Genomic DNA, 27,047 nt, shown 5'->3' on the forward strand with positions numbered 1-27,047 from the left:
TTATGGCGGGTGAAAAGAGAAGGAAAAAAGTCAAAGTAAAAATCTGGAAAGAAGAGACAGTGAGAAAGAGCGCACGAAACGAGCATGCGCAACCCGTGATAGGCTGCTGAATTCTTGTCAAGTCCTCTCTTGGGTTTTAAAATTAACAGAAATAGATATTTAAAGTGAAGAATTTTATTGTTCATTTTGTATGTCTTTTCAGAAAAATTTGTACAGGTCTATGGCAGCATCAGTGTGACATTCTCTTTGTAAATTATGCAAATAAAACCTTAAAATTTATAAAAATTATGCCGGGTTTGCTGATCAATGTTCTTGTGTGTTCAAGTCACTTCTTGCCCTTTCCTTTTTTGGCGGGTTTCTTAGATTTGCTTCGCATTAGTTTCCTGAACTGATATCCCCTCCAAACGGCTTGTATTACAGAAGCAGCCTCGGTTTGCTTTTTCTCTTCCTCAAGTTGTCTCGCCTTTTCTTCTTCCAAAAGTCGCCGTTCCTCTATAATAGCGTCATATTGTTTCTCTAAAACTTCAAAGTGAGCTTGAAGTTTGGCAAGCTCTATCTTGTCGGCTTCGTACATGCGCGAGTAAAGATCATATTCATCCTGAAAATGAAACATATTAAGGTGGCAACGAGTTTTTACTTGCTTAGAAAGTCTGTCCTGTGTTCCAAACAGCTCTAAAATCCATAGACAAGCTGAACGACTGGTCTGCATTATCGCGAAGTTTTTAAAAAGTTAAATAGAAATTAAGCACTGGCCAAACGGTAACGCAAGTGAACGGAAGTAGTCGCAAGTTGAACTTGCGTACGGACTTTCGTTTGGTGGCCAAACGACGCAAGTAAACTTAAGTTTTTTTTAACTTGCGTCCACTTGTGTTTCCGTCTGCCCAGGCCTTTAGTAGTTTTTGATCGACGTTATACACGGCGTCGAAAAACCTCTGAAACTCCTTTAATTGAATTTTGTGCGGGTTCGAGTAATAAAAGCATGCTCTAAACGTTAAGCCAATCAGAGCACACCAGCTGTGCGATCTAAGGTGAAAGGCTGATGAAAAAGCACGCCAGCTATGCGATCTAAGGTGAAAGGCTGATCAGTTCAGGAAACACTGATGAAAGGCTGAGCCCGACACGTATGGAACTTTGAACTGATTTAAAGCCACTTTCTACTCATTTAGTGAGAACTTAATTTTACTTTGTATTTTTACTATTGCCTCGCAGCACAAAAAAATTTATTTTTTCATTTATCATTGATTATATACACACTGTACTTGGGCAGATTTGTTTTTGTTACGGGCATACAGTCACAATGCTCTCTTACCTGCCTACCATCTAAATCAATGTCATACTTCTGAACCCAGTTATACACCTCAGTAGCCATCTTAAACTTTCGCTGGTGGAAATAAATAAATATCAGATGATATTTTTCATAAAGTTATGTAATATTAAAGTTTAAAAAAAATAAAATGCAGCCTCGAACTGAGGGTTAAATTAGCTTTGGACTGTAAGTCTGTAATGAAAAAAAAACACTGAATTCTGAAGAGGTATGGCATTGGAATGGTCTTGTTGCTTTTGTGTTTTTTTCGCGTTACAGACGTCTAAATGTCGTTTATAGAGGTCATTGCACTTGGCTTCGAGGTAGCTAGTTTCCAGGTATGCACTGAAACAAAGGAAACATCTCCAGAAGAGGGGCAGAAATAAAATTAATGCACGAAGACCAAAGTGTATTTAGTCCAAATGCGCAAAAAATACCAAAGCCATGCAAAAAAACAATTGGAGACAGAACACGGATCTCTGAGTTGAGGTAGCCTGAAGGTAATACGCTTGGTTCCATACCATGCGGTCCAGGTTTTAGCTAGCTCACTGTGCTGTGTCGTTGGTCAAGACACTTTGCAAAATCTTACAGTGCTTGTATGTATTTATACCCAGGGCCGCGTTGTTCAAAGAACGATTAAGGTAAACCGAGATTGGCCTGAATTTTGATTTTGAGCTAAATTTCCTGTTTAGATTTTGTATCCTCCAGTTTTGACGTCGGCTACGCTCAAACTCCACAAAGCATAAGCATAAACTCTTTTTATACTTATACTTTTTTATACTTTACTTGGAACCCCGAGCAACTTAAAATTCTGGTGGTGTTAATCGGCTAAAAACCAGGCCCGGATGTCGAAATGGGTACCGGCGAATTTAATATTGAAATGCTTGGGGTAACCCTTCGATAGACTAGTATCGAGTGCAGGAGGGAGGGGGGGAGAGGGGTGAGTAGTGAGTAGAAATCATCTTGGTCACTGTATGCTACAAAAACCGGGAGTTAAAGTGCCTTTTGGGGAAAGGCAGACCCAGGCCCGTCCATACGTATTCGTTTACGTTTGAAAACGCGTCTTTTTTTGTGGATTGGTCTTCCGTCTACACCCATATGCATTCGATAAAATCTGTTACCTAAATTAAATTTGAAACTTTTCAAAATCGCTCTCCAGAGTGGAAATATCTTTTTCCCTTGAAGATGAAGTGTTCAACATGACACGAGCATGGGATAAAGAAAAAATTCTGATTCCCCGACGGGAATAGAACCCATGGCCTCTCAGATACCGGTTGGGCGCTCTAACCAACTGAGCTACGAGAGACTCGTTGTGAGCTGGGCTATTTACTAGGTTGATAAAGGATGCGCGTGGACGGGGCATCAATTCACACTTAAGAGGCTGTCTTTCTTAAAAACACCCACTCAAATTCGCGTCAAAAAATAATTTTGCCTGAAACTAAAACAGATTTGGTTTGATTCAAAATGATCAGCCTGAATATCAAACATCTCCTTCGAACAAGGTAAAAATGTAATATATGAGGAGAGGCCTGTTTGCTTACACTCTATCCACACATCCATCTCAATATTAGATGTAAAAGCTAGAATACGACGTAAGAATACGATCTAACCTTTCTAAGTTGAGTCTCGTTTTCTCGATTATTTTTTGTGTCTTCTTGGATCTTCTTTCTGCATTGGAGCATGTCTTCAAAATATTTAGCGGCCTTAGCCTTCGATGCTTTGTTATCGTGTGAAGTTTGTTTGTAGGCTTCAGTCATCGTCCGCCTCTGTTGTTCATAGGTGATTTTCTGTATCAGCTGTAGTTCATTCTGGAGCCGATTTATTGTTGCATCCCGATTAGCGGTCTAGAAGAAAATGTTAACCACTTGGAGTTTCGTTGACAACGAAACAAAGAATATTTAGAATTTTATTAACTTCTCAGCGTAAGAGGTTTGACTGGAAATGACTCTCGCTATTACGGACTCTCGCAGAAACGGACACTTAATGACCGAGCGTGTCCGCTATAACGAGAGTTGACTGTACCTGGCCTAGTACAATATTCCGCAAGATTAAGCAAGATAATTGTTTTATCATTCAACAAAATTAAATCATCATCGAAAAACATCTTACATCTAGGAAAAGCTACGGCTATGCTGCACTTTGCAAGATTGAACAAAACAAAAAACAATAATAGACAAATCGTGGCATACCACACATATTTATAAACAAAATAGAGAGAGCTTAAGCATGACGTTTATTTTTCCCTCGAACGGCAAAAATTCAATTTCTGCGAGTAAGCTCGCGTTTGCCGTTTGCCGTATAACGCCATGCTTAACCTTTAGAATAGCTATAGCCTCCATTAGGCGCAAAAATATGGCAAATGCCAAATGGAGGTTAAATATTGTGTTTATTGTCATTTAAGTATTTTTAAGCAAGGTCGCTCATTTGGAGACCTTTTCTCAAAGGTTTTAAACATCTAAGTAATTCTGTCGGCGTTCAAAATATTGTAAGACAATTCAACATGTTCATTCCTATTTAATTAAGCTGAATCAAAAATTCTCAAAACTGGGGAATATCGCAGTTTTGGGTGCATCACGTGACGTGTTTAAACCAATCGCGCGAGCGAAAAATATTTGATGGATTATAATGTAGGATATCTGTGATGTACCGACAGACAAGTAACAAGAGCTTCCTGACCTCTCTTGATATTTTAGTTGCTATTACAGCTAGTGTAACAATTTTACAGGTACGTTCTCCCAACTGGTTCTGTAAGAAATTTATAAAGAGAAGAAGGAATAATTTGCTAGTTGGTATTTAAACTCTACCTCAGAGTCTTTCGCCTTTACAGCTGCGTTGTACTTTAACTCAATTCTCTCTCGTGTGGCATTTGTCTTCTTTTCTCTGTTAATCACGTCCGTCAGATACGTTTTCTTTTTCTGCTCTTCAAAAGTTGTCGTCAGCAGCTTGTCTTTCATGATGCTTTCAAGTGACTTCAGTGTTTCCATTAAAAGCAAGTTACCTTGTATGCGCACCAGTGTACTGCCTGTAAACAGAACCAAACGGTCAACTCGATTGTCATAAACATTGCAATTGGGTATGAAACCTTACGAAATCATGAGTGCTTTCGTTTTTGTATGGAAATAGAATCTGAAGGTTCTTTTTTTTTTTTTTTTTTTAACTGGTTGTTGACGGTAGAAAATTAAATAGAACGAAATGTTGTCTCGTTTTGCGAAACGTTTCGCAAATTGTGATTTTGAAAATTTAGAGAAGAAACTCTAAAAAAGAGTGGAAAAAGGAGAGAGGAACTGATGAAGCGGGGTTAACTATTTGCAGATACGTTTCGCAAAACGAGACAATATTTCAGCACTTTTGGCTAAAGAAATAAATTATTGTACTTGAACAAAGTGCTACACGGCAACTTATTATTACTGATCCGGTGGAAATTAAATACAAGGGTCTATCTCACTGGAAAATTTCCGAAAAGAAAGAAATAACTTCCGAAGTTAATTACTCTTCTTTTCACGCTTTTACCGGACTAATTGGAATGTAGCCGTATTATTTGCCTTGTCACATATTCGCCAGCCATATTTCTTGTTGTAAGTTGTTAGTGCCCAAGCTCTAGAGGGAAAAGTCGAATAGTGCCCACTTGTCTAATTCTACTTTCTTTGTGGAAAAATTGTACTGTTCCGTTGGGCACAAACTTTTCACCGATTTTCTCGTTTGGACTGAAATACTTGTGCGCGCTCGGCGGCTCCCGTGAGCTGTCGGCGAATTCCGTGCGCTTTCATTGGCCTTTGAACCTGTACAAATATTTATTTAGAGTCGCTGAGAATTTTGTCTGATGACGGCAGTCGCTGAGAGTTTAGAAGAAAAAACCGTTCGCATCATTCAACTCTCACGTTTGGGAAGAATAAAATGTGCAACATTTTTTTAATTATTGTCACCTTTAACTCACCTATGATAGTTTCAATTGCTTTCGGATTTTTTCTGAAAAACCTCAACATCTCCCTTAATGAGTACTTGATTCCTTGCGCCAGGAATTCCGCTTCTCGCTTGAGAACGTCTTTTGGCTCGAGCTCGTCAGTAAAAGAAATCTTTATTATGGGACATTCAGTAAATCTTTCTTCGTCGGCGTTTGCTGCTCAGTCTCTGTGCGCGATTCCAGCTCCTTTTCCTGCTCAGAAATTCTACCCAACTCAGCGAGGACTTCCTTGTAGGCATTTTGCAACCGCAAATGATCTCCCAAATGCTTAGTGAGTTCTTGGCCAAAAATAACGGAGAATCTGGGCAGGGATTCCAAGATATAAGGTAAAGCTGTGGTGATTTCCATCCGTTTAACGGTTTCTTGAAACACGGTCATAATGCGTTCAGCTTCAAGTGATTGGAGAGTTTTTCGTTTAGGCTCCAGGATCTTGCACGGATCTACGGTACAACTCTTGCGATGAAGGGGCGTATGAGGGGAGTGTTTGCCTTTTAACCAGATATCGGAATGTCGCGGGCTGTCTATAGGAGCCATTTTTTTCTGTTTTCGCCAACTGAAAAAAGGTGACGAAACAATGGACCGTTGATGATGAATCGCGCTTATGACGTATCTCGTGGCGCGCGCGCGATCTCTGCACGCGCGCATGCTGTGCAAACGACAAAAAAATGCAATTTTTTCATGTTCTTTTTCTTGCTTTGGCCTGAAAATTTGTTGTACTTTTTTAATCATAATTTTTTTTTATTTTAAGGTAAGTTAAGATCATTTATCTGTCAAATAAAACCGCGCGGGTCACTTGCACATAATTTTAATACGTCACGCTCGTTCCTGAAGTGATTTGGAGTGTTTGATCAAACGGCCGACAACCGAAGAAAAATACATTTTCGGGTCTTCAAGAGGTATCAAGTGAGTTGGCGTTGAACATGTAGATGAATTTTCAGCTAAAATATAAAGTCCCTCAAGCAATTATAACATTTATTTTAATCATGCTGCTATGACAAGCCTCCCGCGTCCACGATTGGCAAAAAGAAATCATGCTTCATGATTAGAAATAAAAATGTTACTCTGTTTTAAAAATGTTTGTAAAATTTCGTAAAAAGTCCCAAAGTTTTGGCTAAAACTACAGCCTTCGCCAGGGGAAAGTGACAAGGAATTTTTTAAAAGCACGTTTTTTTATTATGCAAATCGTAGCCCATAATGGCTGCGGTCACATCTAGACTGCTAACTATAGTTAGGACGGCGTTAACTATAGTTAGCTATTTCGGTAATGTGACCACTTCTCTGTCGCCCTAACTATAGTTAGAAAATTTACGCCTCGCTGATCCAAAACAATACACACTAACTACAGTTATACCCAAGCAAGGTTCATGGGTTAGTCTTAAGTTTTCAAACGAAAAGCCAATCAGAATGCGTCAATTCTTTTCGCACGTGCGAGATGAACATGAATATGCAAAACAAAGCGTCAAGGGAAGGAAAACAAGAAATACAACATGCCACGTCAATGTTAGCAAAAATAAAGCTTGAATTCTTCGGTTTCTAGCATCCTTACTCCTAACCTGCAGAACAGGCGGTTTATTTTTTGAGGGGTTATGCGCGAGGCCAATTGCGAGGTCGCGCGAAGCGCGAGGGAAAAATAAACCGCCTGTAGCCAGACCATTGTTCATGTTCTACCGCCCACTTTTTTGATTGGCATGAAAGACTGAGAAAGGACCAATCACTGAACGCTTAAATTTATTCGCGCGAAAACAGGTCTCAAGTATCAGTACTGCGAAAACAGTTGGTCGTCTCGTTTGACACCTCCAAATCTATAATTTGCCACATGTTTCGCTAGTTCAGTTAGTTTTGTTTCATTTCCGTAAGTAAGATATCCTTAAGGCTTTAAAATTTTCGCACTGGAAGTACAAGGTCTGACAAATATTCCGGCTGTGAAAATGCAGATTACTGATTGATGCCGGGCCTGGCTGATATTTAAATAAATATTGTTGCAAGATGTGATCTTATCACGGATGACACATTTATCTTTGTCCAGCTTCGCCAAAGGCTGTTGTAGCTTTACTTCGAGAAAGCTTAAAGTTGGTTTTAGAGAGACATTCTGTGTCTTAGATTCTTGCATTAGTTTGAGAAAAAGAGGATTAACTGGACAAAGATCAACAACAAGGGCTGTCATGAACTAATTGAAATACCAAATTATTTTTAACAACCTAATCAGAACTAACTATAGATTACTGCATTGGTGTGACCGTAAAGACGATAGAAAGCACTAAGGTATGACGTCACGTAACTTGAGACTAACTATAGTTAAACTTTAGTTACGTCGTAGATGTGACCGCAGTCAAACTTCTGCCCCTCAACGCTATATTTAAAAATTCGTGCGGCAAAAGCATGTAATCATCACCGTTAAGCGGATTCCTGCAAGTGTTGATTTCCCATTATTTTAAAATACGTCTGATGAAGGCCGAAGCTTAAGCCGAAACGTTGGGTCTTTTTCCTGACGAAATTTTACGAACATTTTCAACATTTTTAAACCAGAGTAACGTTTTTATTATCAATCATGAATCAACCACCTGGTCACAGGACCATTTTTGAAATCAAGCTCCTCCAATATTTTTTTCAAATTGAATATGGCCTTAGTATTATGATATTGTGATTATAATGATAATTTCTCTTGAGTCCCTTTCGTTAAAACTGGGTACTGAGTTAATTATCTTTTCTTTATCGGAAAAGTTAACGATTTATTAGTCTTAAGTAAGTATTGACAGTTTTACCAAGTTTTAACGGATTGGACACGTTAAAATACACTTGAAAAACCGCAAAATAACCCCCACGGTCCACAGAATTACATAACTACAGGTATATTTGATGCGTTAATTACTGTTAGTGCAATACTACTCATATGATTCAAGACCAGGGCCGTACCTAGGATTTTTTGTCTGTCGGGGCAAACTCCGCTGCGGGGGCAAACTCCAATATAGCAACAAGAAACAGCCCAGCAAAATCAAACACTATGGTTGAAATTTCGTTTTCCTGGCGGGGCAACTGCCCCCTCCGCCCCCCGTCCCCTCCCCCCCCCCTCCGCCAGGTACCGTCCTGAAGAACTGCAGCTTAATCGAGGTCCTCGAATTGGAAGCCCAAATTATTTACAGCGACATTTGCTTCAGGTCCAGCGATATTGCAAAAAAGGGCTATTGTTTACAACCACTGTATTAATTTTTTTTACTTTCTTTGGTCAGAAGACTTCAGTAACGTGGCTGCCTTTAACTTATATGTGGCTGTATCAATGGTGGATCTAGAGGGCCCAGCGCCCCCCCCCCCTCCCATCCCTTATTCTAGGGTCCGGATGATCGCGCTCCCTCCCTCTTATCTGAAGGTCTGGATCTGCCACTGTGTGTTGCTATGCGCAATTTAAATAATCCTAGGAATTTTGAGTTGCCGCCTGCTGGATAAAAACACTTATCAAAACACTTGCCTGCGTAGGCCTACGTTGGCAAGTGTTTTGATCAGTTACGGTAGCTTTTGAATTGTGGGGGGGGGGGGGTTATTATCCGGGTATTTGTTATGTGGTCAACTATGTGAGCGGCCAAGATAAACCAAATCCTGCGCTGTGGCCAGCCAATCGAACGGGCAACCCAGATGTGCCCTCAGTACGTTGCCTACTCGGGATTGCCAAAGAATTGAAAAAGAAAAATGGTGTTCTTTAATTATCCCACGTAAAAATTCCTTTATTGATCAACCTTGCTCGGTCGAAATGGCTAAATATTGACCTTGTTTTTTTTTTTTTTTTTGCGTGCGTGAGCGTGGTTATGGACCTCGACTGCGTCTCGATCAATATCCAGCCGTATCTTGACCTCACGCTTGGTCAATAATCATATCTAACAGGTGAATCTTGTTTGTGCAATAGTTGTGTTATCAGCATAGGCGCCTCAATCTCTGACCGTGCTACAAAAACATTTACTCTTAATTTTGAAAGGGAAAAAAATTTATCCCATGTATTAAATATAATGACAATTTTGTGTGACGCGGGTTTTAAAATCCAAAATTTACAAAGAATGCAAGGGCTCATTAGCGCTTTTGTCTTTTGGCAATTTCGCAGGTTTTTGCTTATGTTGTTGTTGTTATAATTCTTTTTTTCTTTCACTTTATTGCAAAGTCACCTTGGATATTTTTTGCTTTTTTTCGCCTAGAATATTTCTTTCTTACCTAATTGCTGAGATGAAATTCACATTGACGTCAGCAAAGATTCTTCTACCCTCTCTCTGGAGTAATTTCACCAACTGCATCCGGGAGACTCATTGTTTTCTTTTGTATTATTCATAGCTGAGTTCATTTAAATATTGAATATTTGTAAGCCGGTACATTACAACCAGGGTGCGATCACGAAACGTTCAACCTTCTCGAATTCTTGTTACGTTACTTTTAAATATTCGCAATTCGCTATGAAATACTTCGTTCTGGTTGCTGTTGCTTTGATTTTCTGCTTCTTACATGGTGGTGAGTAGATTTAATGTTGTTTGATCGCGTGTGTTTAATCAAATCCCTTTCGCATATTCTGTCCGTATGCAAATGACACACCCTCAACGTTTGAGGGAAAAAGCAACAAAGATTTGTCAGCCTCATTGTCAGGTTGTTCAGAAAATCGCAGCTTAAGAACATTTTTGTGTTTTGGAATGTTCGATCTCTACCGAATGAAGGGTAAATTAGTGAGAAGTGGTATAAATTATCAACATCGTACCAGTGCAGTTACGCTTTAAGAACTATAGAACAACAACATATATAATTTTCAATCACAGAGTGAAATTATCCGTGCGAGCGAGAGTGGTTTTGACATTAACTGTCTTTGATCGCAAATGCGCACGAGATAAATTGCAATTCGAAAAAGGCAACCATCTGTAGTGTGATCACTCTCGCAGTAAAAACATAAATTTGGTCTATCTAATATTATCCACATGCTGACTCCATTCAAAACATTTTGACTCAGTGTGAGACTCATACTGTTTAATACTTGAAGGTAAATTTCGGTGCCCTAAGAATTTATATATTTTCAGGCTTAGCATCAATGCTAAAATAACCAGAATTTTTTAGCTCAAACCGAACAGATCTCAGTTCATTGACAAACAGGTGCATTGTCTTAAAAAACAAAATATACTCCACGTGCTATCATGCCACGCTGATTCAGCCAATGGGTGATCAAAGATGTCACGCCAGACTGATCACACCACTTTTGCGAGAGGGGCTTGCTAAATATTTTGGCTGAGAGATTATGCTTTTATCGACTGTCTCTTGCGGTGCCGGGTTTTGCAAGCTAAATTCAGTGCCATTGACAATATCGAGAATAAAGTATGGAAAGATGTTTCCGGCATCGTTAAATCTAGTCAATGTAAAATAGAAAAAAACTATCGTATGTTGTTCATTCAAATAGTTTCGTCGTTCGCGCTTGTGATTGGCGAACGCGTTTTTTCCTGTGGTTTTTCGTTCGCCTTTCCTGTTTGTATGAATTGTTTTGAGAAAACTATATGCAATCCACATGCACTCCATTCAAAACACTTTGACTCAGTGTGAGACTCATACTGTTTAATACTTGAAGGTAAATTTCGGTGCCCTAAGAATTTATATATTTTCAGGCTTAGCATCAATGCTAAAATAACCAGAATTTTTAGCTCAAACCGAACAGATCTCAGTTCATTGACAAACAGGTGCATTGTCTTAAAAAACAAAATATACTCCACGTGCTATCATGCCACGCTGATTCAGCCAATGGGTGATCAAAGATGTCACGCCAGACTGATCACACCACTTTTGCGAGAGGGGCTTGCTAAATGTTTTGGCTGAGAGATTATGCTTTTATCGACTTGCAAGCTAAATTCAGTCATTGACAATATCGAGAATAAAGTATGGAAAGATGTTTCCGGCATCGTTAAATCTAGTCAATGTAAAATAGAAAAAAACTATCGTATGTTGTTCATTCAAATAGGTATGAATTGTTTTGAGAAAACTATATGCAAATATTTTGGAAAAATGCCGACAAGATTGTACTAGATTTAAAAACAAATATGCGTTCACGAGACTGAAATACTCTTTTGAAAAATGTATAATGATATTATGCCAACAAAAATAAAGCGTCTTTATTATTCTGCCGTGATAAAGTAAAAAAAAAAATCTATAGCCTTTTACTGGACTGCAGTAAGCGGCCTGAACATAACACAAATCATAATATAGTATATTTAGCTCTGTGTCGTTAGAGTGATTTCATTTAACCCGTGAAACACTATCTACCAGTCAGTACCTAATGGTCAAAAACAAACAAAAGAAAACAATGGAATAAGTGTCTAATAGTATCAAAAAGTGTAATAACTATTTCACGGGTTTAGTGAAATCACTCTAAAAGAAAACGCAAAAACAGAATTCTGCACAATTTGTCACTTTCAGAGGTCGGAATGTATGAGTCAGACCCAATAATAAAAAAGACCAAAAACAACTTTATTTACAAATATATTTCAATAAGCCTTAGCGATGATTAATCATTTCTGTATGTAATCTTATAAATTTATCCGCAAATTTTTTACCTTGTTTAAAAAAAGGGCTGAAAAATGAGTAAGATAATCACAATTTTTTAATCGATGTTGCTATCGATTCTGAAGCAATTTGGTTTTGTAATAATTTAGGCGATACTATCGAGAAGTTTGATTCCACTGTTTTTTGTTTTTGTTTCTTTTTTTTTTTTCATCACGAAAGAAAATAACTTGCTTCCTGTTATTCATCGTGTTTCCGAAATAAGATTAAAACAAGGTAGAAATTATAACCTTAAACTTGTTGCCAAGGGAAGATGGATAACGTTTTCTTTTGAACAAGATCCATTCTTTTTTGACACAGTGGCTTAGCAAATAATAAGTTTCCGACCTTTTCGGATTTTTTCTCAACAAGAGCAACAACAACATTTTTTATTAACGAATTAGTTTGTCCCCCAGAAAAACACACGACCCGCTGTGTAGCAACGGCCAATCGATACAGAAGTAAGGTGGAATTATACAACAAACAGTGTTTCCTAACAATAGGCCGTCCTCGGAAAACGTTTCGTTTCCTATCGCCCGTTTCTCTCATGAAAGTGGATTGGTCGTATCGGTTAAAAATGGCAAGGCGATAAAAGGAATTACTTCTGTCAAATTAATTAAAGATGGAGCCTTGATTTAATGTGCCCCGTGACTTACATTTTGGAACGAATCGCTGTCAATCTAAAAGGTGTTCAAGACGTTTTTATGAGGGGTAATTTAGAAGTCAGGATTTCTATAAGATGTCTGCAAAGCATTATAAACTTGGAAATACACGAGAAACCTTTTTTCTATTTCTTTTCGAATAAAAATGGGTTGGTCGGGCGATGGGAAGCGAAACATTTAACCTGGATTGCCTTTCTACACGGTTGAAAAACATTTTATGTAAACCAGATGGTGTTCAAAATAGCAGAAACCGGTGTGCATTTTATTTAAGGCTGCCAGTATTTCTTTAAGTTTTCTTCAGTCCCAACCCGCTTCCAACGCTCTGTATGGCTCAGCTTGCATCTTTGTGTTAAGTGACTGACTCTTCCAAAAAGATGTCCATAACGTGTTTCATAGGGCAGTATTGCAACTTATATTTACAACACATACGTTTCTATTTTCAGCTTTGGGTATCATTTGCAAAAAGTGCACCCCAGACGCAGGATCGTTAAAGGCGTGCGACAAACCAGAGCAGTTGACAGAAGTTAACTGTGACAACGAACCTTTCCCATTCAATGTGACCAATGGGACAAAATACGACTCATGCGCTACAAGCACCATTGAGGTGACACTGAGTGGAACCATAAAGTTGACGAGTTTTGTAATGAGTTGTGGGGTCAAGGTACGTCCATCGTACTAAGATATTTTCCTGATCTAGTTTTTCTTCTTTTTTTACTTAAAGGAGGTACGTCACGGACAGAGCATTTTGATAAAATTGGTCATTTTTTAAGTTTGTTTTATTTTTATTTTTTGTTATTCGTAATGCGTCTTTATCTTCCTCAGTCAAAACCATTTTGATTTGTTATTTCTTCATTGGCGAATTTTGGAATAAATAAATTAAAGGGGCACTATCACGAGGATTTTGTTAAATGTTTGGTCAAAATGTTGCTAATGCTACGACAAAGCGTACCTATTAGTATTAAAAGGGATTTTACAAGTGAAAAAAAAAATAAGAAAAAGATGCAGTTTCCCTCTCTGTAGGTATGTAAAAGGCTATCGAAGGTAAATGTAAGGGTTTTCTTTTCTGTCAAAGATAATACAGTCAACTCTCGCCTTGCGGACACCCCGCTATTACGAACGCTCGATATTACGGACAAAATTCAGACCCCCGGCGAAAGTTATAGAGGTTTGACTGGAAATGACTCCCGCTATTACGGACTCTCGCTATTACGGAATTACGGACACTTTCGTGGTACCAAAAGAACAATTTTATTGTTTTGACTCTCGATAAAGCGGACACCATGAACTTCTCACATAACATTATCACATAAAATTGCAGTGTGTTGAATACTATTTGTCGAAACACACTTCAGAAGTCTTCTGCAATAATTATTTTTGCATCAATTGCTTCAGTAGCTGTACACCAGACTTTGCTTTTTCACTTCAGCTTGCGCTCTTTTCTTCCAGACGACTCCTTTGGAGAGATCAAACCCTCAAACCCTCGACCATTGTCATTCTCCATACCTAACGACTACTGAGTTGTTTCACGACTGTTGATAAGCTCGTCATAACCCATACTATTGAACCTATGTTAACGCCATTTTTTCCCTCACACCCCGCTATTACGGACTCTCGCTATTACGGACACTAAATGAAGTCCCGAGCGTGTCCGCTATAACGAGAGTTGACTGTATATGGAAAGAGCAATTGTGAGTACCCACCCACCCGCCCCCCAACCATGGGTAATGGACATCGCTTTAGACAGGTTCTTAATGAAAACATTTGCCCTCAAATTAACTTGTTTTATATGGACATTTCTTTAATACTAACACAATCTGTGGTCCCTAAGGTGTTAAGTGACAAGATAGACCTGTACTGTTCAAAAGCAAAAATTAGTTTCTTTATTTCTTGTTCTTCGAACTGTTCCTTTCTTATCTGTTGGTTAACTTAAGAAATCCAGTGATTTACTGCGTGTGCACGCGGGTGCGCTGTTCACGTTATCAACTGTGTTCCTTGTGTATTTTTCCTTTCTTCCTTCAGGTAAACTCCTCCAACCCTTCTGTGGTTAACTGCTCCATTGTTGAGGATTATGTTTGTGGAGACGCAAGGAGAAGAGCGGCGTCTGACAATCGTTACTCTATCAACACCTGTAGCACAGTGTGCTGTCTAGAAAAAACGTGCAATGCTCTTCCAACCCCTGAACCAAATGAAAACAACGCTAATGGTGATACCTCGACTGCAGCCAGCACCACTGCCGGAAACGGAGTGAGCGAAGTACAACCGTCTTGTCTCGGAATGCTCTTGGTGCTTCTTGCCATGAGCGTTCTGATGAAGAAGGCTGCCTGATGAATTTCTTAATTTTATTTTAAAATTCATCGTTTCCTTTAAAGTATATTCAGTTAAATTGTCAATACTTGGGTTTATAGAGATGTTTTTTACGGCACAAAGCTTGTAAAGCTCACACCACGCTTGCGGTTTAGGGACAGCTACTAACCCAATTTATACTGAGTTTTTTGTAGTTGTTGGAAATATGGGAAGGCCCCACTCCCCACCCCCCCCCCCCCCCCTAGTGTAGTCGATGCAATTCCCCAGCCGCAGGTATTTAATATACTCTCTTAATACAAAAGTAGGGGAACACGTGCCCTTTCAGGGCAATTGTCAGCGAAGTCACCGAAGCTAGAGACCTTAATCCTGGGCATCCAATCAGATTTATCACAAACCCCCAGTTCTCCACTATAATATCTGTCACGATATATCGTGCTACTTATAAGTTCCCCGATTCACCAAAGAATTATATGAGCCTGCTCAATCCGGCTTCCCATGAACAGCAAGATTGTGACTGAAACTCTACTTGTTCCCCAAATTACAGATCGGTGGCATCAATTTGGTCACGTAAGCTGGACAAAAAGGGGTGAATGAAATGGGCGGAAGTTGATAATATTGTAAATACTGATTAAGCCACCGACGTTAGAGCAGTTTTCAGCTGAGTGTCGTAAAAGCACAACCAAAGTAATCACTCTAGGCCAATCACAAATAACAAAGACAGTCTAGTAAACCAATCAAAACTCGAAGCAAATATACATGCAGCCGACAAGAAGTGAGGAAAAACGTGTGCAAGCGAGTCACGATTCGTTTTGGTTTTTATTCTGATTGGCTGAGAAAGTGGCACGGGATTTTGAAACCAATTACTGAGCGTAAGTAGTATAGGAGTTGGGGGTACGAGATCATAAAAATTTTTATTATCTCTTACATCCCCAACTCCTATACTACTCACAGCACTGGATTCAAAAATAGAATCAAAAATAGAATCAAAAAATAGAATCAAACATGGAATCAAAAATGAAATCAAAAATGAAATCAAAAATAGAATCAAAAATGAAACCAAACCTCGAAGCCAAACTGAAAACCAAAATGGAATCAAGTTTGAAAACCAAATTGAAAAAACCAAGCCTTAAAAACCAACCCTTGCTAAACCCTTTAATCAAAATAAAAAAATCTCTTATACTCTTTTTCAAAATTTTCGATACAGTGCTTTTAAACAAGCCGAGTTTTTATGCTGTTGTTATTATCATGGTAAATCTCTTGTACTGAATATCTGTTGTGAATTATCTTCTAAAACGATTATGATTTTTGTTATTTTTGAATTCATTTTTTCTTTTTCAAGGTCGGATAATACACTGTTTAAATCATTGTAAATGTTACATAGGTATTTACTTGTTTTATTTTCTTCATTTAATAATTTTGTTAATGGCTTGCAATGTCCATCTTGTTTTAGTTTTTTTTCTAAATATACTAAAGTGTCTAGATTTTCATATACCAAATCTCCGAGTTTTGATAATTCTTTTAATGTTACGATATACTTCAGTGTGTTTATTGCGTCATCAGACATATTTTTGAATGTATCTGCTTTGAAACATATTTTCTTTAAATTTTCCATGTTTATTTTCATGTTGGTCATTTATCTATATATATAGTGTATGTTTTTATTTTTATGCGTTTTTTCATGAATCTCTTATACTCTTTTTTAAAAATCTTGCATCTTAGTGCGTTTAAAACAAACCTCGTTGACATAATGAAAATCAAAACCTAGGATAAACAGATGAGTTTGTCTTTAATATCCATAAGGATATGTTTCTATACAGCATAAAAGCGCTGATCCTAATACCTATGATCTATTGTCAGTATCCATGTTATGGATAATGCTATTGTTTATATGTTTTTGTGTCAAAAGATGTCTCCATTTACCTGCCAATCTGTAGTCATATCCATCACATATATCACATACCCATGATTTATACCGCATGTAACGAGTCTTGCTTCTCCTAATAGCATCCTGTCTATCTTTTTCACAAAAATATCTTTGAAATCTAACCATTTATACAAATACTTTATATATTTTTATTTTCTTATGTGATTTTATATAGTGCGTTTAAATTTGTTGTAAATCCTTGATTGGTATCCAACTATTAAATTCATCACTATAACCTTTCCACTTCACTAAAGCTTGTTTCTTCTTATAGTTCCGCCGAATTACTTTATCAATACGAAATACTTCTTGTTTTGCTTTCAATAGTTCGGACTCGTAAAAGCTACCTTGTATTTCTTCATTATTTAAATCTTTTAATTTATAAGTTATTGGATTAGTGTATTGGATCTTATCAACGATGAATATCTCTTCTGACCAATTAGGAGTATAGCCTTTGTCGAACACCTTTCGTTTATATTTAGATATTCGGACCTTATCACCAACCTTAAATTTGGGTTTTGCTGATAATGGCTCCATATCACCGTATAGGTTAAGATATACAATTCCTTGATTCTTTTCCTTTGAAGCTTCTGTTGGTGTCATCTTTATTGAACTGTGTTTTGTATTATTGTATTCTTTTACCAGTATGGGTAGCATTTCAAGATACTGTGTATTACCTTGAATAGTAAACTGTTTGTACATTTTATTTTTCAAAGTTCTATTAAATCTCTCAATAACAACAGCTTTACCTTCATTAAAAGTGGAATACATCTTAATATCATTTTGCTTTAGCCATTCCTTGAATGTTTTGTTATAAAATTCAGATCCCTGATCGACCCAGAGAAATTCAGGTTTACGCTTGTCATTAATAACAATATTGTTGAAAGCGTTAGTTATTGATGTACTTTTCTTATCTTTCAATTGTATAGCCCAAGCGAATTTACTGAATACATCAATTATAGTCAATAGATATTTATAACCTTTATTCCATTTTGAAAGTTTATCCATAAAAACTAAATCAGCAGACCATATGTCGTCAATTCCATTTGATATTACTCTTCTAGTTTTAAATTTTCGTCTGATTGGTTTATGTAACTCATTGGCTAATTGTTGAGACCAATCATTTTTACTCAACGCCGTTTTCCGTTTTTTGGCTTTTTAACACCCATACCTATTTTAGCCTTGGTTTCAATGGTATTACGAGCAATAGCATGACCCCATTGTCTGTCCTTCCATGGGATAGCATCAAGGGCTTTTACCATCTTTTTATCAGCTTCGTTTTTGCATTTAACCTGATCTTTTGATGGTTTGTCAGCACATACAGAATAATCTACATCATGTTGCATGCTAACAGCGTCTGTTTTGCCAGTTGGTTGCTCATATATTTTTAGTATTTTACCTGTTTTTGGATCCCATTTTACCTGTTTTTCAATAGGATTTCCAGGTCCGGTATATTTATGCCCTGGAATAACAAAACCCTTTTTGGGTGCTACTTTCAGAATAGCTTTATGGATATCGATACCTTTTCCCTTTCTGTAGTAATCAACATTGTCTTTCACTCCTTTGAAAGCTTGCCCAGCTAAAAGTCTAGCCATAGCACCAAAACTTGGTGCTGGGGTAACAAAATTTGAAGCCATGTATGCTATTTTATCAGTTGTAGATGGTCCTTTATAACGAGCAAGAGCTCCACCACTTTGACTTTTGACAAATTTAGTTTTAGTGATTCCACATTCAACACATTTACATTTAAGCATTAAACGTCCATTTTTAGCCATTACAAATTGTTCAGACTCTGGTATACACTCAGTCTGTTTCTTCTGTTTTACACAATATGATTTAACCATTATATATATATTGATTAGATATTAATCACAGTATTTATTCCTCCATTTTCCTGCTTTTTTATCCCAAACGGTTCCAGAGCATGACGGATCTTGATGCTCACTTGGAGATGTCCAGAATTTCTTTGAGAATAATCCGTTTTTCGTGTTGAAGGCACCTTTTGCGATATCTCCACTCCAGTATTTATCAAACAATTTTTTATCACCTCCAGTAGCACCTATAATGAAGGATGCAATATCTTGAGCCTGTTGAAACATCGGAATCTTATCGCCGATCTTTTTGTTGATGGTTTGACCAACTCCCCGACCTTGTGTCTTTTTTTTATTGCTTACAAAACGGGTTTTAACGCTTTTACATTCAGAGCAAATGCATCTCATCATAAGTCGCCCATTTTTGGTTTGAACATATTTTTCACTTTCTGGTACGCATTCTGTCTGTTTTTTCTGCTTTACGCAATACGATTTAACCATTATATATATAAGTTATATATTTCTGAAATAATGTTGAATGAATTTCTCATTCTTCATTGTGTCATATATGTCAAACACTTCCAACAAATTAGAATACATATTCCCATGGTTCATCTCATTCAAAAAGTATAAACAGAAGTATCCGCATGTGGTTGTATTTATATTCTGTATCTGATTGTTTTGATGTAGCAATGTTAAATTCTTCTTTTTTGCGTGATCGACTATTTCTTGAAATGGAGGCATACCAAAACTATCAAAATAATTGATTACCTTATCTTTTACATAAGTTGCAACCCAATGACTACCACTCAGATATGACGGTTGGAGATTGTAAATGAATATTCTTAATTTGTGATTATGTGGCACAGTCTCGTCTCTCATTAGTATATTTTTTATCGGTATATTCAAATATAAACACCAGTTTATTAAATCAAAATTACTCATTGGTATATTCTTATGGAATGTTGGCTTTCTTACTTTCTTTTCGGTTTTAAGATCTTTTTTTTTGGAAGCACCAATCCACCTGTTCTAAGAAATTTATCATATTCATCCCAAGAACCAATGAATGGTGGCGGTGTGTAAGCTAATACATCTTTCTTACTTGGTAGTCTAATATTTCCCCCATCCTTCTTTGAAGTGTTATCAGTTGTTGATTTGTTAGTTGTTGACCTTCTTGATCTTGTTTTCGTTTTCGGAGCACTAATTCCAATCATTGGAAAACCAATTCGCGGTGCCCCATGACCGACCCTAATGACCTTTCGAATTTGTGTCTTCGAGATGTTTAAATCAGATCCAACACCTAACTTCTTAGCCTTATTCAATTTATTGATTTGTCGTTGAGTTAGCATTAAACTGTCATTGCCAGTCATATCTGAATTGCTTAAGCGAATAGTGATCTCACTTTCATTTCTATAAGCAGTCAAAAGCTTCCTTCGCTGTCCTTCTGACAAATTCACTTTATGAGAGTGATAAGTTGTCATTACTTGTATATATATTATATGTTATATAATTTCTTGTTTATAAAACGTATACAAAATAGAATGGTTTATACATAATATTCAATTGATTGATTTATACAATAACCAGCTCATTCCCCACCTTGTCAATGACGATTGTCTCATCATAAAGAACGATGGCATGGACGTTGAAAGGACTATCTCCCGCACTATTAGCGTTTAGTTTATATCTGAATATCAACTGCTTTGGGTCTCTAGTTACTCGCTCTGCTTGATATGATAAATCAAAAAAGATAATAGGATAGAGAGAGTTGTAATTTGCCAAGTTGAGTTGTGTACCGCTGTTGTAATCATTCTTTCTCATACCATAAGACATCAAATCATTGAAGATCCTAACTTTGGACTCACTATCATATTCGGTCTCAGGATAAAACACTCCGTTGCCGTATTCCAATCGGCATGTTGTCAAATAACTACCATTCCCACGGTCAAGATTGATATTGTAGGTATCAAATTCATAGGGATTTTCATCTGCATTGTTTGATTTAGCTCGTTGTAGATATACAAAGATAGCCTTAACATTATCAATACTGGATGATATCTGGAAGAATCCACTGCTATTCGTTGGTGCGGAAACCTCATACATTTCGCGCATATACGTCCAAGTGTTCTTTACCAAGAAGGAACTAACAAACTTATCATATAGGCTGTCCTTTGGAGTCAATTTTGGGACCCATAGAAGGAATCTATTAAGGACCACTCGTCCATCAGCTACATCATCGGTCTTTTTAAGTAATTCGGCGTCATTCTGTAACTGTATATTGAATTGGAGTTGCATTGGGAGTAACATTCGACCTTCCAGCTCTTCAAAGAAACTGTAACGATTTAGAGGTATAACAACATTGACATCATTGAGACCTGTCGTCAAAAGTCGCCTAGCCTCAAACCCTGCATTCTGATTAGCATTTGCTATCCTATGGTCGGTATCTAGATACCAAAGACTATTTTTTGCTACTGAGCGACTAAAATCGTCACTATATTCGAGGAGGTTCTTAACGAAAGTAACTTTATGGAGATTATCGGTATCATAAACGATTTTTCCTGCTGATTTAATCATCATGTGGGCAATCAATGAATGTGCTCCATTAATAACTGTGATACGATTTGCCCCCGTGGTTGCTCCATCAGCTAACATTTGCACCTGAAATTGTACCTCGAAATACGCATTATACCAATCGTAGAATGAACTTCTATCGTTAATCGTGAACTTATAGCCGTTTTTAAGTTGGTGCTGACCGTTAGCTGGGACTCGAATAACATCATCGAGTTGAAATCGAACCAACTCGGACCTCTGTAAGTATTCGCTTGTTCTAAAAGACATATATTATTATGTTACATAATTTTGCAATTATGTACCAATTTTTTTAATCATTTTATTCATTTTACTCAACGCCTTCTTTTTACACCTGATCCTGATATTAATCTATTAATGATCATATCAGTACTTTCATTTTTCTGTTGGTGTCTGACAGGTGAGGCATTTACTTTCTGTAAGATTGGGGATAGTGCCTTTTGCCCAGCATTTCGCTTCCTCATATTCCTAAGCCTTTCCATTATAAGGTCTCCGGCTTTTTCTGATGCCCTTTTACCCAGTTTATCACCTGCATGAGAAATACCTGATTTTATCGCCTTCTTACCTAAGGGCTTGACAATTTTTTTAACAACAGACGACATAACACTCTTCATTGGTTTGAAAATGTTATCAACGATAATCCCTGACCCTTTGTGCTTATATACAAATTTACCAAATTTTGGATGGTAAAACCTCTTGAATTCATATGGTTTCATTATATACTATTATGTTATATTATTCTTTCCTTTTCAAAATTAATGAAAAAGACGTATCCGCTCCATTCAGGTTAATTAACCGTCTCTTCCCATCTGTGATGTATATTCGAATGCTACTTATCTGTTGCTTATTAACAGGGTTATATGTGACCCTACGAGGCTCGATTGTAAACGAATAACTCGGCTGTAGTACGCTGGTCGAAAAGGTATAAATGATATCCGACTCTTCACCATCGACTAAAGAAGTATTGTCTAGATCGCAATGTATATTTAATATATCGGTATCTTGGCTTAGATTTGGGACTCTTGGTCCAATATTAACCGCATCCTTTAATACCTTTTTATCAAACCCTATAAGGTCGTTGAAATTGCTACGCGTCAAATCAAGTTGATAATTTTGAGATAAAGTGATTGTTACTCGGAATGTTGTTGAATCAAAATCAATAGAGATGGGATATATAGGGTTATCATCATCTCCCGTCTTAGTAATCTCTTTAATATATTCATCAAATTCAGAATAATTCCAAACACCTGCAGGAAAAGTTATATCTTCAAATTTATTCCCATTATCAGAACTATATTTAATGAGCTGATTACCATATGAGGGATTTACATTAAACCATGTAAATGACATGTTAATAATACGATTGAGGCCTATCATATATTGGTAATTGCTATCCAATGTTATAGGCCTGTTGAATTTAGTTGTAAAATTTTGAGGAGTGTTATTCCCTTGATTTTTAACACTATATGATGATAATACTAACTCACGATCCATATATATAATACAGTTACATAAATTAGACTTTAAAGTACAGATTATATATCTGTTTATATTGTTGTTTATTTATAGTAGACCTTTTTAAAAGTGTGTCTAATATAGCGACTCCCATATTTCGCATTTTAACTGATGTGTTTCCTGCGTTTATTGAACCGATGATCAATTCCAATTCTTTGAGAAGCTGTTTTACATCGTTAAAAAATATAACATTTCCACCTTTCTGTTTTTTTAGAACACCAGAACCTTTTATCGTTTTGGCTTTACTTTCGTAATGTTTTATGTAGTCATTTAATGCAACTCTTGCATTGTTTATTCTCTTATTTTTAATCTGTCTTTCCGCTTCAGATATAGTTCCCCTATTATATTCTTTAGTAACATTCGCCTTGAAACCTTTCAATTGTCTCCGTTTATATTTGGCTTTCTCTAAAATCTTATTAAGATAGTTCTTGGTTTTCTTTGGTGTCATTTCAGGCTGATCTAATTTCATTTGCACTACATCATAATCGTCGATACCAACGTCATCTAGTATTTCACTTACTTCATCATCAGCATCTAAAGCATAATCAATTTCATCCTCATCGTATTCAGGAGGTAATTCATCTACATATTCAGGATAATATTGGGGATCAACATAAATCTCCTTATTTCCTTCTAAAAGATCTTTTAAAGATTCTTCATATGTTGGTGGTTTCGGTACAATCTGTTTTTCATTTTGTGGCATTACAGGCTCATTAAATAAATTATCTACGTCCATATCCTCAAAAGGATCAACTTCAGGATAGTAATCTGGAGCTTCCAATTCACCTCTCATCCCCTTTTTGACACGATTTTTGGGTACTTTTGCTATCTGCAAATTACTTTTAATTACATCATCTAATTTACTTGTCACTGGTTTGAATACCTTCGAAAATGACTCTTGGCTTGTCTGCTGACCGATATTATTTTGTGTGATTGCATTTTTAACATAATTGATTTTATCGCCCAAATCAGATTTACTCTTTGCAAGCTCTTTCCATCTAAGTAAACTCATTTTATTTTATATTATTACGTTACATAAAAAATGAAAATTGAATATAAAAATCAACATTTAACATAGCGTTTAACACCGTGTTGAACACCGTGTTGAACACCTTGTTGAACTGAAAATAATATACCCATATAATATAATGAGAATACCGAATTATGACACTGAAGACGATATGGCCTCAAACTTTAGACAACTATACGATTTCATGCCAAATCAATGTTTCCGGATGCTGATTTCCTCACCATCAGGTGGAGGTAAATCAAACCTTTTACTTGATATGATATATCGGCTATTGTTTTATGATAAAATATATTTGTATGGGAAAAATCTTCAACAATCAAAATATCAACATCTTTTCAATACCTTTGAACCCCTTAATCAAGAGGCTGGTTATTCTGTTATTGAAGCAAGTAATGATAAAATAATACCGCTTGATAAAATATCAGATGAAGGCCAAAAACTAGTCATCTTTGACGATTATCTCAATACGGGATCAAAAAATGATAGCGAAATACGCAACTATTTTACAAATTCAAGAAATAAAAATTGCAGTTGCATTTATTTATCTCAAAGCTATTTTAATACCGATAAAACAATCAGATTAAATTGTACTCATCACTGTATTTTTGAATTCCCATCTAATAACGAACAAGGAATGATTTGCAGAGAACTTGGAATCAGTAAAAACGACTATCTCAAAGCAACTGCAGACCCATTTAGCTTTTTATATATTGATAAGCCACGAAAATTCGTAACTAAGAATTTCAATGAAAAAATATAATATAATATAACTGATTGATATAATATGAGTTACTCAAACGGTTTATTACAATCAAATAACACTAATATTACGCCAATTAAAGGGCCTCGAGGTGAAAAGGGTGACCCGGGAGTCGGCTTTGATGTTACGCCTGAAGGTAATTTCAATTTGAATAAAAAGAGAGTAATAGGGCTAAAAACGCCTGATGACGTTGCGATTGATGATTCAATTGAAAATTATTCAAGGGATCTCGAGACGGCCGTAAATAAACGATATCTTAACCAATTCTTCCTTAAAAAGAACAGAAATGAAACAGTGTTTGATTGTGCCGGCCTTTCATTGCAAAATACCGAAGTGTATTATCCAAGTTTATATAACGATCGATCTGTACCAAACGTAGGCTATGTTAGTGTTGAGGATAACAAAGTAAGGACTGAAATTGATACCAAACTTGCTACTAAGGCTGACAAATCGTACGCTGATAATACATATTTAACGAAGAAATCAGGAGGTGTCTTAGCTCAAAGCCTTCAAAACAAAGCAGACAAATCGTACGTTGATAACAGTTTTTTAAAGAAGGTCGTAGGACGCGTTTTGACTCAAAAAATTCTAAGCAAGCTTGATATTCACGGTAGTAACATGATGCAGGCAAATCTCCATATGGGTGGGTATAATATAACCCATCTAAAAAACCCAACCAATGATACAGACGCTGTAAACAAAAAATATATGCTTGATCATGTTGATAGCAGTCATATAACTTCCGTTGGCCAAGAAAACACGTTTGCCCATATAATGGCCGATAGTATCAATCAATTAAGCGAGGAAGATGATATAAAGTTAGGCAGTTTAATCGATCATCCGAATTCATACCATAAGATCAATACGAAAGTTGTAGACAGTAAGCTGGTACTTGACAGCAACAAAGGATACTACTCAAGCAGATTAGGTATCAATGTATATAGTTTACCAATCAATCGATACACAATGGTTTTCGAGCTATTTTTTCCAGCTGAAATAGATCATGATAGTCTAGATATCGATATTGTATCATCAATCGACAACATCGACAAATCAACTACGCGAGTTTATGATGGATATAGTCGAACAATAGCACAAATTAATAAATATCAGCAACATCCTAATAATTATCTCTATGTTGATATCGTTTTAAAGATGAAATCAGGGAACGTATATGTCCCAAAATTACAAACATATATCGTGATTTATGGAATTAAAGGTTATCAGAGTAACGTTGATCCTAGGATATACGATCAGCTATATTATGTTGAAAATGATAGAATAGCTTTCAATGCATCAATTGATATGAAAACAAAGGCTATTTATGGTATTAAACCAGCTACTAATAATGACCAAGCTGTTAATTATGAACAGTTAAAAAATTTTCGGGACAATTTGAAGTCTGATCTTGAATTAAAAATGAATAAGAAAAGAAACATCAGCTATTACCATAAAATTTTCGAGTATTTTTATGATCTAACGGATCCATCTGAATTTATCATGTCAGATAGTAACGGTGCTGTAGTGTCTGGATTAAATGGCAATCTTGTCTTTAATCCCACAAAATTGTTAGAAGATTTTGATCCAAAAAACGGCTTTATGAGTGGTTTCGAAATTAATTTAAATGAAAATATAACTGGACCCGATAACTGGACTATTTATATGGGATTTAAATATGACTATAAAACCGGTGATAATAAAAGAATTAAAATTGAATTTATCGAGGGTGATAGCTTTAGTTTTCCGTGGGTTAAAGTGGAGCATAATAAGCTATTCATCGATTATGATCTAGATTCATATACAGAGCAAATAAGAGGAACATATTTTGATAAATATTTGAATCTCTGGTATACTAAAATAGGAAATCAATTTAGAATCGCTGTTTGCAATAATGCTATGAGTATTGATCAAACATTGTCTGGGTTTAAGATCAATGCATCCAACATTAAAATCAGTTCAGATTACTATGTACAAAGAATCGGTTTTAGTAACACAGCAATGTCAGTGAATAGTCGAGAGTATCACAAAGTCCAATTTTTAGATAAAACAATGGGTATATTCTTCGAATAAATTATCTAACTCACTATTATATGAAAACTGCAGATTTAATACATGAGATGCTGAAAACTATTCAACGGTTGATTAAAAATATCAGAAAATTATACAACAGATTTAAAAATAGAAATAAAACATAGTCTAAGCATATAATATATATGCCGAAACAACGCAAAAATATATTCGAATGGAATCATATTAGTGACAAGTTAAATCAAGCGCAAATTCAAGAATTGAAAGAATACTACAAAGTATACCATAAGAAGTGTTGGTGTTATAAACAAGCTACAAAAACCTTTAAAAGGTTTAAATTAATAGGCAATTCGCTGGCTATTTTATTTGCTTCGGGGGGCATAGTATCATCCGTTTCAACTGGTGGTATCAGCCTAGTTGCAATCAGCACGGGAGCTTTATTGATACAAGGTTGGCTTCAACATCAAAATCTCGATTTGAAAATTCAAAATTGTATATATGCAACCCAATCCTATATGCATATACTTAACACACTAAAATTTATTTTGCGAACGGGTGAATTCGACCTATCCAATATCCTAATAACGATGAAAAATACCGACGACTACATAAGTGATAAC

At 36.4% G+C, this 27,047-nt stretch overlaps 2 protein-coding genes, 1 long non-coding RNA gene and 1 pseudogene across 4 annotated transcripts in view; 1 reads left to right on the forward strand and 3 right to left on the reverse strand.

Annotated features, from left to right (window-relative positions):
* The window catches only part of LOC144633352 (uncharacterized), a 118,810-nt gene that overhangs the window by 37,126 nt on the left and 54,637 nt on the right, over positions 1-27,047 (reverse strand). The window lies entirely within an intron of this gene.
* Positions 159-5,820, reverse strand: LOC144631564 (dynein regulatory complex protein 10-like; annotated as a pseudogene). Its single transcript, XR_013566767.1, has 5 exons — positions 5,238-5,820; positions 4,108-4,325; positions 2,914-3,147; positions 1,310-1,381; positions 159-598 (listed from the first exon to the last, which is right to left on the reverse strand). The product of XR_013566767.1 is annotated as a dynein regulatory complex protein 10-like (transcript).
* Positions 9,610-15,012, forward strand: LOC144632383 (uncharacterized). The gene is made up of 3 exons (XM_078491015.1): positions 9,610-9,749; positions 12,913-13,130; positions 14,489-15,012. Exons 1-3 carry the CDS (start codon positions 9,695-9,697, stop codon positions 14,792-14,794), a joined length of 579 nt encoding a protein of 192 aa, XP_078347141.1. The 5' UTR covers positions 9,610-9,694; the 3' UTR covers positions 14,795-15,012.
* On the reverse strand, positions 17,825-20,124 carry LOC144632093 (uncharacterized). The gene is made up of 2 exons (XM_078490695.1): positions 20,105-20,124; positions 17,825-18,753 (listed from the first exon to the last, which is right to left on the reverse strand). Exon 2 carries the CDS (start codon positions 18,536-18,538, stop codon positions 17,825-17,827), a length of 714 nt encoding a protein of 237 aa, XP_078346821.1. The 5' UTR covers positions 18,539-18,753; positions 20,105-20,124.

Source organism: Oculina patagonica, chromosome 12, assembly GCF_052425735.1.
Source record: "Oculina patagonica isolate OP01 chromosome 12, crgOcupat, whole genome shotgun sequence".
Classification (NCBI taxonomy): domain Eukaryota; kingdom Metazoa; phylum Cnidaria; class Anthozoa; order Scleractinia; family Oculinidae; genus Oculina; species Oculina patagonica.